Below are 15,914 nucleotides of genomic sequence, written 5' to 3'. Positions count from 1 at the left end.
CAAAGGATTAACAGTACTCTCACATTTCTTGGCTGCTTCATTTCTAACTGTCCCACCTCACTATGCTGCAGTTACCCGCTACTATGATTATACCTGAGACTATTATTCCACATGTAAAATCTCTAATTCAAACATCCCATTCTCTGATCACAACCTCTATTCTTCCAGGGATTTTGCTCAGGTACTCTACTACAATTGTGCTTCAACTTCATGTGAACCTCCAGTTAACTGATTCCTCAGTTTTCTTCAGATCCATCACTGTCTTCCTTAATAAAATTCTCTCCCCATCCAGCTTAGAGTCCTGGGCTTATAATTTTAGTCACTCTCTTGCAAATACCTTAAACTCCCTTTCCTCTCCGTCCTTTGGTCATAACGCCCTGGTAAAACCCTAATTCTGGATGAAAATGGCTTCCAGGGCCTATACATGTAAAGCTGAATGTCACTGAAGAAGAAATTCACTGTCACTACTAATACCAATTCATGGTCATCAGCCTCAATAGGAACTTTGTGTATATGACACTCTTATAATGTTTCTCTCACTCTGTATCAGGGATGATATTAAATCTCCATTTTCCTCAAATCTTGGTCACCCTTCCTGTGATCTTTTCTCATTCTTAACACTCTTACTTAAAGAGAAAAGAGAAGCTATCAGATAGAAATGTATTCAACTTCCCATCACCAAACCTATCAAGTACCTTCATTTTCATCTATCTCTCCAGGTCTCTCCTGTCCTAACATACCTCTCAACCCCATACCCCCTTCATAGTAAACTTTTTGAAGAAGTGGTCCACACTGTCTCTGCTTCTTTATTCATCTCCCATTCACTCTTCAGCCACGCCAATATGGGTTCCTTCCAATCCACCTCATTGAAATGACTCTGGTACTCATGCTTTTCCAAACTTGATCTCAGGATCTTTCTATCTCCCCTGCTACCAATACCCCACTCTTATGCCAGTGTTGCTGAGCTCAGTAAATGCCACTGTCAGTCAGTTGCTCATGGAAGAAACTCAGGAGTCATCCCAGATCATTCCTACTCTTTTACCTCCTACAACTATTCAATCAATAACCAAGGCCTTTGAATTCAATTTTTAAAATAACTCTTAAATCTGCCTAATTCTAGTATAAATGTCACCAACTGTAATCTATACCACTATCACCTTTCACTTGTACAGCTGAAAGGGCCTCCTAAACCTGTTTTGTTTAACCAGTTTTATCTCTAAGCATTGTCTATACTTTACATTAGCTTTCTTAAGTTCCTTGGACACAGCAAGCACTTTCTTGCTCAGGCCTCAAACGTGATATTCCTTTGATTGGCAAATTCCTATTCATTCTTCAGTTCTCAGTTTAAAAGTTACTTTCTCAAGTGTCCTTTCCCTATTCTCTAGACTAAGTTGCATGTCTCTATCACCATTCCCATACAATTTGGCACAATTCTCTCATGGCACTATTCATAAGAGTAATTCATTAGAATATACTGTAGTGCCTTTTTCTCTTGCTAAACTTCAAATTCAGTGAAGCAAGAAACTTACTATTTTTTTAGGCTCAGCATTTATCACACTGAGCTAATATACACAGAACAAATGAATAATTCTAAAGACTTTGTGAGTTATTTTTTTTGTTACTGGTGAAGGTACTATGAGTTTAATTAATTACATATTAAATGTTAAAAAATGGAACTGAGGAGGGAATTCCTTATTTATATTAAAAGGTAAGTTACCAAAAATTCTATTCTTTATTTTTTAACATCTTTATTGGAGTATAATTGCTTTACAATGGTGTGTTAGTTTCTGCTTTATTTTTTATTTATTTTTTATTTTTTTATTTAACAAATTTAATCAGTTATACATATACATATGTTCCCATATCCCCTCCCTTTTGCGTCTCCCTCCCGCCCTCCCTATCCCACCCCTCCAGGCGGTCACAAAGCACCGAGCTGATCTCCCTGTGCTATGCGGCTGCTTCCCACTAGCTATCTACCTTACGTTTGGTAGTGCATATATGTCCATGCCGCTCTTTCGCTTTGTCACAGCTTACCCTTCCCCCTCCCCATATCCTCAAGTCCATTCTCTAGTAGATCTGTGTCTTTATTCCTGTCTTACCCCTATGTTCTTCATGACATTTTTTTTCTTAAATTCCATATATATGTGTCAGCATACAGTATTTGTCTTTCTCTTTCTGACTTACTTCACTCTGTATGACAGACTCTAGGTCCATCCACCTCATTACAAATAGCTCGATTTCGTTTCTTTTTATGGCTGAGTAATATTCCATTGTATATATGTGCCACATCTTCTTTATCCATTCATCTGATAATGGACACTTAGGTTGTTTCCATCTCCGGGCTATTGTAAATAGGGCTGCTATGAACATTTTGGTACATGACTCTTTTTGAATTATGGTTTTCTCAGGGTATATGCCCAGTAGTGGGATTGCGGGTAATATGGTAGTTCTATTTGTAGTTTTTTAAGGAACCTCCATACCGTTCTCCATAGTGGCTGTACCAATTCACATTCCCACCAGCAGTGCAAGAGTGTTCCCTTTTCTCCACACTCTCTCCAGCATTTATTGTTTCTAGATTTTTTGATGATGGCCATTCTGACTGGTGTGAGATGATATCTCATGGTAGTTTTGATTTGCATTTCTCTAATGAGTAAAGATGTTGAGCATCCTTTCATGTGTTTGTTGGCAGTCTGTATATCTTCTGTGGAGAAATGTCTATTTAGGTCTTCTGCCCATTTTTGGATTGGGTTGTTCATTTTTTTGTTATTGAGCTGCATGAGCTGCTTATAAATTTTGGAGACTAATCCTTTGTCAGTTGCTTCATTTGCAAATATTTCCTCCCATTCTGAGGGTTGTCTTTTGGTCTTGTTTATGGTTTCCTTTGCTGTGCAAAAGCTTTTAAGTTTCATTAGGTCCCATGTGTTTATTTTTGTCTTTATTTCCATTTCTCTAGGAGGTGGGTCAAAAAGGATCTTGCTGTGATTTATGTCATAGAGTGTTCTGCCTATGTTTTCCTCTAAGAGTTTGAAAGTGTCTGGCCTTTCATTTAGGTCTTTAATCCATTTTGAGCTTATTTTTGTGTATGGTGTTAGGGAGTGATATAATCTCATACTTTTACATGTCCCTGTCCAGTTTTTCCAGCACCACTTATTGAAGAGACTGTCCTTTCTCCACTGTACATTCCTGCCTCCTTTATCAAAGATAAGGTGACCATATGTGCGTGGGTTTATCTCTGGGCTTTCTATCCTGTTCCATTGATCTATCTTTCTGTTTTTGTGCCAGTACCACACTGTCTTGATTACTGTAGCTTTGTAGTATAGTCTGAACTCAGGGAGCCTGATTCCTCCAGCTCCATTTTTCTTTCTCAAGATTGCTTTGGCTATTCAGGGTCTTTTGTGTTTCCATACAAATTGTGAAATTTTTTGTTCTAGTTCTGTGAAAAATACCAGTGGTAGTTTGATAGGGATTTCATTGAATCTGTAGATTGCTTTGGGTAGTAGAGTCATTTTCACAATGTTGATTCTCCCAATCCAAGAACATGGTACATCTCTCCATCTATTTGTATCATTTTTAATTTCTTTCATCAGTGTCTTATAGTTTTCTGCATACAGGTCTTTTGTCTCCTTATGTAGGTTTATTCCTAGATATTTTATTCTTTTTGTTGCAATGGTAAATGGGAGTGTTTCCTTGATTTCACTTTCAGATTTTTCATCATTAGTATATAGGAATGCCAGAGATTTCTGTGCATTAATTTTGTATCCTGCTACTTTACCAAATTCATTGATTAGCTCTAGTAGTTTTCTGGTAGCATCTTTAGGAGTCTCTATGTATAGTATCATGTCATCTGCAAACAGTGACAGCTTTACTTCTTCTTTTCCGATTTGGATTCCTTTTATTTCCTTTTCTTCTCTGATTGCTGTGGCTAAAACTTCCAAAACTATGTTGAATAAGAGTGGTGAGAGTGGGTAGCCTTGTCTTGTTCCTGATCTTAGTGGAAATGGTTTCAGTTTTTCACCATTGAGGACGATGCTGGCTGTGGGTTTGTCATATATGGCCTTTATTATGTTGAGGAAAGTTCCATCTATGCCTACTTTCTGCAGGGTTTTTTTATCATACATGGGTGTTGAATTTTGTCAAAAGCTTTCTCTGCATCTATTGAGATGATCATATGGTTTTTCTCCTTCAATTTGTTAATATGGTGTATCACGTTGATTGATTTGCGTATATTGAAGAATCCTTGCATTCCTGGAATAAACCCCACTTGATCATGGTGTATGATCCTTTTAATGTGCTGTTGGATTCTGTTTGCTAGTATTTTGTTGAGGATTTTTGCATCTATGTTCATCAGTGATATTGGCCTGTAGTTTTCTTTCTTTGTGACATCCTTGTCTGGTTTTGGTATCAAGGTGATGGTGGCCTCGTAGAATGAGTTTGGGAGTGCTCCTCCCTCTGCTATATTTTGGAAGAGTTTGAGAAGGATAGGTGTTAGCTCTTCTCTAAATGCTTGATAGAATTCGCCTGTGAAGCCATCTGGTCCTGGGCTTTTGTTTGTTGGAAGATTTTTTATCACAGTTTCAATTTCAGTGCTTGTGATTGGTCTGTTCATATTTTCTATTTCTTCCTGATTCAGTCTTGGCAGGTTGTGCATTTCTAAGAATTTGTCCATTTCTTCCAGGTTGTCCATTTTATTGGCATAGAGTTGCTTGTAGTAATCTCTCATGATCTTTTGTATTTCTGCAGTGTCAGTTGTTACTTCTCCTTTTTCATTTCTAATTCTATTGATTTGAGTCTTCTCCCTTTTTTTCTTGATGAGTCTGGCTAATGGTTTATCAATTTTGTTTATCTTCTCAAAGAACCAGCTTTTAGTTTTATTGATCTTTGCTATCGCTTCCTTCATTTCTTTTTCATTTATTTCCAATCTGATTTTTATGATTTCTTTCCTTCTGCTAATTTTGGGATGTTTTTGTTCTTCTTTCTCTAATTGCTTTAGGTGCAAGGTCAGGTCGTTTATTCGAGATGTTTCCTGTTTCTTAAGGTGGGATTGTATTGCTATAAACTTCCCTCTTAGAACTGCTTTTGCTGCATCCCATAGGTTTTGGGTCGTCCTGTCTCCATTGTCATTTGTTTCTAGGTATTTTTTAATTTCCTCTTTGATTTATTCAGTGATCACTTTGTTATTGAGTAGTGTATTGTTTAGCCTCCCTGTGTTTGTATTTTTTACAGCTCTTTTCCTGTAATTGATATCTAGTCTCATAGCATTGTGGTCAGAAAAGATACTTGATACAATTTCAATTTTCTTAAATTTACCAAGGCTTGATTTGTGACCCAAGATATGATCTATCCTGGAGAATGTTGCATGAGCACTTGAGAAAAATGTGTATTCTGTTGTTTTTGGATGGAATGTCCTATAAATATCAATTAAGTCCATCTTGTTTAATGTATTATTTAAAGCTTGTGTTTCCTTATTTATTTTCATTTTGGATGATCTGTCCATTGGTGAAAGTGGGCTGTTAAAGTCCTCTTCTATGATTGTGTTACTGTCGATTTCTGCTTTTATGGCTGTTAGTATTTGCCTTATGTATTGAGGTGCTCCTATGTTGGGTGCATAAATATTTACAATTGTTATATCTTCTTCTTGGATCGATCCCTTGATCATTAGGTAGTGTCCTTCTTTGTCTCTTCTAGTAGTCTTTATTTTAAAGTCTATTTTGTCTGATATGAGAATTACTATTCCAGCTTTCTTTTGGTTTCCATTTGCATGGAATATCTTTTTCCATCCCCTTACTTTCAGTCTGTATGTGTCTCTAGGTCTGAAGTGGGTCTCTTGTAGACAGCATATATATGGGCCTTGTTTTTGTATCCATTCAGCCAATCTGTGTCTTTTGGTGGGAGCATTTAGTCCATTTACATTTAAGGTAATTATCGCTATGTATGTTCCTATTCCCATTTTCTTAATTGTTTTGGGTTCGTTATTGTAGGTCTTTTCCTTCATTGTGTTTCTTGCCTAGAGAAGTTCCTTTAGCATTTGTTGTAAAGCTGGTTTGATGGTGCTGAACTCTCAGCTTTTTCTTGTGTGTAAACATTTTAATTTCTCCATCAAATCTGAATGAGATCCTTGCTGGGTAGAGTAATCTTAGTTGCAGGTTCTTCTCCTTCATCACTTTAATTATGTCCTGCCACTCCCTTCTGGCTTGTAGAGTTTCTGCTGAGAGATCAGCTGTTATCCTGATGGGGATTCCCTTGTGTGTTATTTGTTGTTTTTGCCTTGCTGTTTTTCATATGATTTCTTTGTGTTTAATTTTTGACAGTTTGATTATATGTGTCTTGGCGTATTTCTCCTTGGATTTATTCTGTATGGGACTCTCTGTGCTTCCTGGACTTGATTAACTATTTCCTTTCCCATATTAGGGAAGTTTTCAACTATAATCTCTTCCAATATTTTCTCAGTCCCTTTCTTTTTCTCTTCTTCTTCTGGAACCCCTAGAATTCGAATGTTGGTGCGTTTAATGTTGTCCCAGAGGTCTCTGAGACTGTCCTCTGTTCTTTTCATTCTTTTTTCTTTATTTTGCTCTGCAGCAGTTATTTCCACTATTTTATCTTCCACCTCACTTATCTGTTCTTCTGCCTCAGTTATTCTGCTATTGATCCCATCTAGAGTATTTTTCATTTCATTGATTGTGTTTTTAATTGATGCTTGATTCATCTTTAGTTCTTCTAGGTCCTTGTTAACTGTTTCTTGCATTTTGTCTATTCTATTTCCAAGATTTTGGATCTGGGAAATAGAATCTTGGATCAGCTTTACTATCATTATTCTGAATTCTTTTTCAGGTAGACTGCCTATTACCTCTTCATTTGTTAGGTCTGGTGGGTTTTTATCTTGCTCCTTCTCCTGCTGTGTGTTTTTCTGTCTTCTCATTTTGCTTATGTTACTGTGTTTGGGGTCTCCTTTTTGCAGGCTGCAGGTTCGTAGTTCCCGTTGTTTTTGGTGTCTGTCCCTACTGGCTAAGGTTGGTTTAGTGGGTTGTGTAGGCTTCCTGGTGGAGGGGACTGGTGCTTGTGTTCTGGTGGATGAGGCTGGATCTTGTCTTTCTGGTGGGCAGGTCCACGTCTGGTGGTGTGTTTTGGGGTGTCTGCAGACTTTTTATGATTTTAGGCAGCCTCTCTGCTAATGGGTGGCGTTGTGTTCCTGTCTTGCTAGTTGTTTGGCATAGGGTGTCCAGCACTGTAGCTTGCTGGTCGTTGAGTGAAGCTGGGTGCTGGTGTTGAGATGGAGATCTCTGGAAGATTTTCGCTGTTTGATATTATGTGGAGCTGGGAGGTCTCTTATGGACCAGTGTCCTGAAGTTGGCTCTCCCACCTCAGAGGCACAGCACTGACTCCTGGCTCCTCAATTTGGGATGATTTGTTGTCTATTCATGTAGTCCACAGATGCAGGGTACATCAAGTTGATTGTGGAGCTTTAATCCGCTGCTTCTGAGGCTGCTGGGAGAGATTTCCCTTTCTCTTCTTTGTTCCCACAGCTCCCGGGTCTCAGCTTTGGATTTGGCCCCGCCTCTGCGTGTAGGTCGCCGGAGTGGGTCTGTTCTTCGCTCAGACAGGACAGGGTTAAAGGAGCAGCCGCTTCGGGGACTCTGGCTCACTCAGGCCGGGCGGGAGGGAGGGGCATGGAGTGCAGGGCAAGCCTGCAGCGGCAGAGGCCGGCGTGATGTTGCACCAGCCCGAGGCGCGCCGTGCGTTCTGCCAGGGAAGCCGTCTCTGGATCCCGGGACCCTGGCAGTGACGGGCTGTACAGGCTCCCGGAAGGGTGGCGTGGACAGTGACCTGCGCTGGCACACAGGCCTCTTGGCGGCGGCAGCAGCAGCCCCAGCGTCCCACGCCCGTCTCTGAGCTCCGCGCTTTCAGCCGCAGCTCGCGCCCGTCTGTGGGGCTCCTTTAAGCAGCGCTCCTAATCCCCTCTCCTCACACACCAGGAAACCAAGGGGGAAGAAATAGTCTCTTGCCTCTTCGGCAGCTCCAGAGTTTTCCCGGACTCCCTCCCGGCTAGCTGTGGCGCACTAGCCCCCCTCAGGCTGAGCTCTCGCCGCCAGCCCCAGTCCTCTCCCTGCGCTCTGACCGAAGCCCGAGCCTCAGCTTCCAGCGCTGCCCGCCCCGGTGGGCAAGCAGACAAGCCTCTCGGGCTGGTGAGCGCCGGTCGGCACCGATCCTCTGTGCAGGAATCTCTCCGCTTTGCCCTTCCCAGGTACATGGGGAGTTTCTTGCCTTTTGGGAGGTCTGAGGTCTTCTGCCAGCGTTCAGTAGGTGTTCTGTAGGAGTTGTTCCACGTGTAGCTATATTTCTGGTGTATCTGTGGGGAGGAAGGTGATCTCCGCGTCTTACTCTTCTGCCATCTTCCCCCAGTTTCTGCTTTATAACAAAGTGAATCAGATATACATACACATATGTTCCCATATCTCTTCCCTCTTGCATCTCCCTCCCTCCCACCCTCCCTATCCCACACCTCTAGGTGGTCACAAAGCACCGAGTTGATCTCCCTGTGCTATGCGGCTGCTTCCCACTAGCTATTTTACGTTGAGTAGTGTAAATATGTCCATGCCACTCTCTCACTTTGTCACAGCTTACCCTTCCCCCTCCCCATATCCTCAAGTCCATTCTCTAGTAGGTCTGTGTCTTTATTCCCATCTTACCCCTAGGTTCTTCATGACCTTTTTTTTCATTAGTTTCATTAGGTCCCATTTGTTTATTTTTGTCTTTATTTCCATTTCTCTAGGAGGTGGGTCAAAAAGGATCTTGCTGTGATTTATGTCATAGAGTGTTCTGCCTATGTTTTCCTCTAAGAGTTTGATAGTTTCTGGCCTTACATTTGGGTCTTTAATCCATTTTGAGCTTATTTTTGTGTATGGTGTTAGGGAGTGTTCTAATCTCATACTTGTATATGTACCTGTCCAGTTTTCCCAGCACCACTTATTGAAGAGGCTGCCCTTTCTCCACTGTACATTCCTGCCTCCTTTATCAAAGATAAGGTGACCATATGTGCGTGGGTTTATCTCTGGGCTTTCTATCCTGTTCCATTGATCTATACTTCTGTTTTTGTGCCAGTACCATACTGTCTTGATTACTGTAGCTGTGTAGTATAGTCTGAAGTCAGGGAGCCTGATTCCTCCAGCTCCGTTTTTCGTTCTCAAGATTGCTTTGGCTATTTGGGGTCTTTTGTGTTTCCATACAAATTGTGAAATTTTTTGTTCTAGTTCTGTGAAAAATACCAGTGGTAGTTTGATAGGGATTTCACTGAATCTGTAGATTGCTTTGGGTAGTAGAGTCATTTTCACAATGTTGATTCTTCCAATCCAAGAACATGGTATATTTCTCCACCTATTTGTATCATCTTTAATTTCTTTCATCAGTGTCTTATAATTTTCTGCATACAGGTCTTTTGTCTCCTTAGGTAGGTTTATTCCTAGATATTTTATTCTTTTTGTTGCAATGGTAAATGGGAGTGTTTTCTTAATTTTACTTTCAGATTTTTCATCATTAGTGTATAGGAATGCCAGAGATTTCTGTGCATTAATTTTGTATCCTGCTACTTTACCAAATTCATTGATTAGCTCTAGTAGTTTTCTGGTAGCATCTTTAGGATTCTCTATGTATAGTATCATGTCATCTGCATTTGTGAGTTATTTTATAGGCAAAGTGACTCTTAAAGGTTAATAAGCCAAAGAATAAAAAAAATTGTACTGTACCTAATTATTAATTTATTCTAAAGCATCTATCTAAGAACTGGGTATATTAATTTGAATAAAGTATGATTCTCAAATCATAATGAAAGATATATATGCATAAACAAATGATACCATGTTAAATGCAGAGATAAATACAAAAGAGTGAATATCCATCTTTACATAGGGGGTGAAGTTAAGAGAGCATTTAAAGCCAAAGAGATTGCTATGTGAGTAATGAGAGGAGTTTGCCATGCAGAAGAGGAGAAAAGACATTTCTAGAAGAGACATTTCTAGACAAAGACATTTCTAGAAGAGAGAACAAAAGGGTTGAAATAAGCTTGGAATATTGAGAGAGCATAGGAGTAAGAACATATGAGAAAAAACAAACCACACAAAAAAAACCATACCAAAAAAAAAGGAAAGCTGATTATACAGGAGGAAATTTAAATAGCTGGAAGCATTGTGATAAATGCTAACATAGTTGCTCTTGCCTCTTTGGGACATGGTTTCCTTGTCCATAAATTAGACGAGATAAATTAGATAACATCTTAAATGTCTTCCAATTTTAACAGTGTTTGATTTTATATCTTAAAAGTATTCAAGATAACCTACCTTCTGCAAGTGTAACTGTCACAGTCTCTCTGAGAATATTCCCACTATCTGTAGTCCATTGAAGCTGAAATGGGAACATTTACTTCAATAAAAAGAACAAAGCATTTATTTTGAAAACTATTTTAAAACAGCAATGCAACTGTCCTATCTTATTCAGTCATAGTATAAATGTGCTTTATTCTGTAATTACTCTCTTTATTTGTTCACATTCTCAAAGCATTAAGTATATTTAATTATGCAAATAAATTAGCTTCCTAAGGTCAGATAGCAAGAATTTGGATAGCAAGTGTAGATGGCAAAGGCTACTGCTAACCAAATCTGTTTTAGTTCCTGAATTTTGGATAGTGAATAACTAAGAGTTTTGGACAGAAAAGAATAGTAGCTCTAGCTTAAAAAAAATCTCACTCTATTCAGTTACTGAATTTAGAGAGTAAAGGTGTATAGAGAAGAGAATACTGCTACTTGAGATTTTAATGCCAAAATCACTGCTTGTAGTACAATTAACAGTTCCTGGGTAACTACATTAATCTCTTCAGATTAGGCAAAATTTTCATAGAAATGGCTACTTTTCTGGAGAAAGCTACAGTATCACAGTATGAGGTAAACTTTATACCCATAGATGGCATATAGAACCAACATCATCACTTTGTGTATTCAAGTCTGAACTATTCTATTTAAACTTGCTTCTATTGAAATTTTAAAAAGAGGTGGAGATATACACAGTATGTACTCAATAAATATCTGTTAAATGAATAAGATATACTTTTTACAGAGTTAATGTGTTGATTTTTAAGTGAAGATTACTATTGTTATTATAGTCAGGGTTGGAATCGCTGATATTTCTTCTTGTGAGAGTAATAAAAAATATTTTAGTCAAATCATCATCTGAGAGTTCATAGTGTTCACATTTTGAGAAAAAGATACTACCATTTTTCCTTACATCACAGTTACTTATATGGCCTAATAGCAATCATGCATCAGCTGAGAAAGATTGTTGTAATAAAACAAGGAATTACAGTTGTAATCATACCGTTGCTGGAATAATCTCTGAGTTATATACATTATCTCCATTTCTCAAGGACTTCTGTACCTCATGGATGTGATTTTTTATATCATTTACAGTTGGAAAAAAGGATAAATTATGTCTTTCAGGTACCTCATCAGGTTTGAACAGTTCCCTTTCCACAAATTTTCTATGGAGAATATAAAATAGAATAAAAACATAAACAATCTAGCAATCTAATTCAGATCAAATGACAAAGGTTCCCCTTTAGTATAAACTTCTGTAAAGTATGGTTTACAGCTTTATAAGTAATTTATGTTTTTCCACTTTTTTCCCACACATTAAGTCATGGAATTCATGCAGATTAAAGAAATGTAATATTTTCGTTGGTTAAACACCTGTATATCTTAGAATGAGCTTTGATGTTTTTATGAATTTAACGAAATCACTATTTTCAATTTAAATATAATATGTTTTTGAATGCCAGGCACTGCACTGAACACTTCACATCTAGGACCTCCTTTAACCCACACTATAATCCTGTGAGGTAGGTATAATTATCATTCCCACTTTACAGATGAGAGAACTGAGGGCTACAGAAGTTAAGTATTGCATTGGCCAAAAAGTTCATTCGGGTTTTCATAAGCTGTTAGGGGAAATCCGAATGAACTTTTTGGCCAACCCAATCATTTTCCCAAAGTTATACGCCTAGCTAGTATGTAAGAGAGACGGGGCCTATACCAAAGTTATACATATAAACATCATGTTTCATTGCTTTCAAAAGTTATCAACTAATATATGAAATATGTCTGCTCAAATTTTACAAGTAGACAAATGAGAAGATAGAAATAAAAGGCAGCATTGCCATACGATGGTTATAAAAAATAAAGATATAAAAGAAATGATAAAATTCAATATATATATTCTATGTGCATTACATTCAGTAGACCATATTGAAGAGCTGTATTATACCTCTGTTTTTACAATATAGGTTTAGTAAAATAGTGGATGGCTTACCAAACTTTGGCTCTGTTCTAAGAATGCCCCAATGGAAATAAACATAAAATGTCTAAGAAAGCTGCTAAATAGAAAAGTCATGTATTAATTAAGAAATAATCCTGGGAAATACTCATTGTGTTGTTCAGATCAGACTACACAATAACCAGAAGGAATAAGGTCAGTTAAGTAGCAGAATTCATGCTGGAGAGCACAGGCTGTAGTCAGACCTAGATTTCAGTTCTGCCTGTATATCTTTAACCACCCTGAGTCTCCATTTCCTCATCTGCAGAATGAGGATAAATACACAAACTTCATGAGTCATAAGAATAAATGAGATCATACCTATAAGTGCTTAGCACAATAGCTGGCACATACATACTAAGTGCCACATAATAATTATTATTATATCCTGAGTATCAACAAAATTAGATCAGAGTACTATCTATAAAATTTCCTTAAACAAAAAAACTATCCACATTCTTTTGTTGTAATAAAATTTAATTGTATTTCAAATAGGTTAAAACAAGTATCTTGGCCCACATTTTAAAATCTTTTCTACAAATTTTTTTTTCTGTAAAGGTATTTAGTACATAATTCAATGTATATATCATTTAGAAATAGTCCAATTTGCCAAATCTGAATATGGAATATCTCAAATGAGTAATTTGAATCATTACTTATGGCTTGCCAAGCATCTGCAGAAAAATGATCAGTTCATAAATAAGATTATTTTAATAAATTAATAAACTATATTCCTTATCTACTCTGATAGCCTATATCCTGGAAAATGTCTATAATGTTAAGTGTATTATTTAAACCAACAGAAATGAAAAATGAAAAAGAACAATTTGTTTCTACTGTACCTTAGCTGTTTCCTTACTGCATACACTTGTTGTATTCCCTGTGATACTAATTCTTGAATTTTTTGTGCTACTTGAGGATGCAGACGTGAGGGTAATGTACAGTTCTCATCTCTAACTGCAGTTTCCTCTTCTTCAAGAGAAGACATAGGAAAAGGGGAAGGTGATAAAGGGAGGCAGGGAGTCTCTAATTCGTGATACTGATGAGCTTGCTGCGTAGGTAACTGTACATACCACCTGACAAGAAAAAATATTTAAAATTATATTACTAGACAAGGGCAAGAATCAGGGCTTCCCTGGTGGCACAGTGGTTGCGAATCTGCCTGCCAATGCAGGGGACACGGGTTCGAGCCCTGGTCTGGGAAGATCCCACATGCCGCGGAGCAACTAAGCCCGTGAGCCACAACTACTGAGCCTGCGCATCTGGAGCCTGTGCTCCGCAACAAGAGAGGCCGTGATTGTGAGAGGCCCGCGCACCGCAATGAAGAGTGGCCCCCGCCCTCGCGCAGAAACAAAGACCCAACACAGCCAAAAATAAATAAATTTAAAAAAAAAGCAAGAATCATAGTTACTTATGTTAATATTCATCAGGAGAAGGAATCATCTTTTAAGAAAAATTATATGATTATATGATATTAAATAAATATAAATTTAAAATGTTTAAGTAAATTAAATAAAAATAAATAAAAGTTAATATGTTCTCTCTTAACTCTTCTAAGATTGGCTTTATACCCAATTAAATAAAAATCTTTATAAACCTTTATAGACTTTTACTATGTCCTTAAAGTTAAGGAGGGTGCAAGATTTAGGTATACATGAAAATGGTATTTAAAATTCCATATTAAGTAAATTTTACCTCAAAATAATGAGATTTTAAAATCATCTTTTGAATTGTGTATTTTCCCATTCTTCTACCATTTTGTTCCCAAATTACAACTTCTGTGTTGTACGTATAATCCTCCTAACCAAAGAGTGGATATAATTTAGTGCCTATGAAGATTGAGCTATGTGAGAGAATCTTCTCAGACAGGAACTCAACATACTGCCCCCATAGCACTCCAGCTCCTTTTGCCCCAATGACCAAGAGAATCAACTAAAAGGTGAACACAGATTTCTTACAGCCATGCAGTAAAACAGATTCTAGGAAAATGAACTGATCTGATAGGATACAGTTTTAATAAATATCTTTATACAAAATGCTTACACTGTCTGATATTGCATGAAACGGAGCCTACTTAAAAATTATAAAAAATGTTCTCCAAACTAAAGAGTCTAATTATTGATTGTATTTATTTTTCATATATCTGAAACTTTTTCTAAAGATCACATAAAAACTATATTCCATACACTTAACCCCCTTATAAATTCTTCACCTGGACCAGCACATAACGGAAAGTAAGAAAGAAAGCTAATATTTCTTATTTAAAACCTGAAGCATAAAAGATATAAAATGGAATTTTATATAGGGCTTAGAATTCATATCTGGCTGCCATAAGTAATCAAAGATGGGTTTAAAAAATATATGTAGGTGACTGAAAGTTCAGTTCCTAATAAGTATCTGAAAAAACGTACTAAATATATAATAAAATGTGTTGTTAAATATGTATTTATCATTTGGGGAAAAAACTTCCACATGGTATAAAGAATTCTTTCATTAAAATTATCCACATTTGGATGATAAACTCAATGGCTTATACACTGGCAAATCATTTTAATACCTAGGGAGCTACTAATAAGACATCTATCTACCTTATAAAAACCATTTCTTAATGAAATAATTGGAAAACATAATATAATTTCTCTTATTACAGAATTCTTCCAAATGGAGTGAAGTAATTTGTAAAATAAAAGAACAATATAAATGTCATACCTAAGAACACCACCAGCATCTACCAAGTTCTTCTTTAGCATGTTAAAGGCTTTTTCCTGCTCCATTCGGATTATTTTCCTGTCAATTTTGGGGTCTGTAGGAACTCTATATTCAGGAAATTTCTGTACCTTTTTAATGTAAATCCTTTTTATAAGAAAAAGAAGAAGTTTTTTCATTATACTATAACCTCAAGACTAACTTATCAACCACAAGTTTACTTTAGCATTAAAGTTTAGAGAAAATTCGATTAATCTAGAAAGCATTCAGGTAATTATGTGAAAGATATGCCATATTTTCAGTGTGTAATACTCAGCAAGTTAACAATAATCATTACTTTAGTAAAACTGTCTAAATATTATGAATATTAACTTTTTTTTTTTCTGGATCTGCCTCTTCTCCATTCTCCCTGAAGCTATAAACACCTCACACCTGGATTACTTTACTACCCGCCTTCTGGAGCCTCTAGGCCTGCAGTCTTCCATTTCTTAAATCCACTAGATATATCAATGCCACAACAATTCTTTGCATTTGTACTTCTCTGTTGAAGAATCTATCTGTTCTTTAATCAAGCACAAATTTCTTAGCAGCATTCAGGGCGTTCTATATGATTCTAATTTATTTACCCATCTTTTCATAACTTCAAATATAAAATTGCTTTTCCTGTGAAGTTTATCATCTCAATGTTCCTTCCTCCTCTGATACCAAATACACAATCATGCTATATCTTTCTTTATATCATTCTCCTACCCTACCATATCTTCCTTCTAATTCTCTACCTACCAAATTCAATCTAAACTTCAGTATCCAGGTTAAGTTCCATTTTCTTTCCTGTTAATGAGTTTGCTAGGATATAT

General features: G+C 37.1%; 1 protein-coding gene across 10 annotated transcripts in view; it reads right to left on the bottom strand.

Annotated features, from left to right (window-relative positions):
* Positions 1 to 15,914, bottom strand: part of CARF (calcium responsive transcription factor) — a 77,910-nt gene that overhangs the window by 28,087 nt on the left and 33,909 nt on the right. For 9 of the 10 annotated variants that reach the window (XR_014016439.1, XR_014016440.1, XR_014016441.1 and 6 more), the window contains 4 exons: positions 15,061 to 15,204; positions 13,194 to 13,427; positions 11,359 to 11,521; positions 10,329 to 10,392 (listed from right to left, as the gene is read on the bottom strand). Coding sequence is in view for 2 of the 10 variants with exons in the window: in XM_081241709.1 (XP_081097835.1) it covers positions 10,329 to 10,392; positions 11,359 to 11,521; positions 13,194 to 13,427; positions 15,061 to 15,204 (605 nt within the window). In the remaining 8 variants the exon portion in view is untranslated. The remainder of the gene's footprint in view (positions 1 to 10,328; positions 10,393 to 11,358; positions 11,522 to 13,193; positions 13,428 to 15,060; positions 15,205 to 15,914) is intronic. The other variant, XR_014016442.1, reaches the window with a different exon arrangement.

This window comes from Mesoplodon bidens (genome assembly GCF_964165515.1).
Source record: "Mesoplodon bidens genome assembly, chromosome: 8".
NCBI lineage: Eukaryota > Metazoa > Chordata > Mammalia > Artiodactyla > Ziphiidae > Mesoplodon > Mesoplodon bidens.
This window is presented reverse-complemented; position numbering and strand designations above follow the sequence as displayed.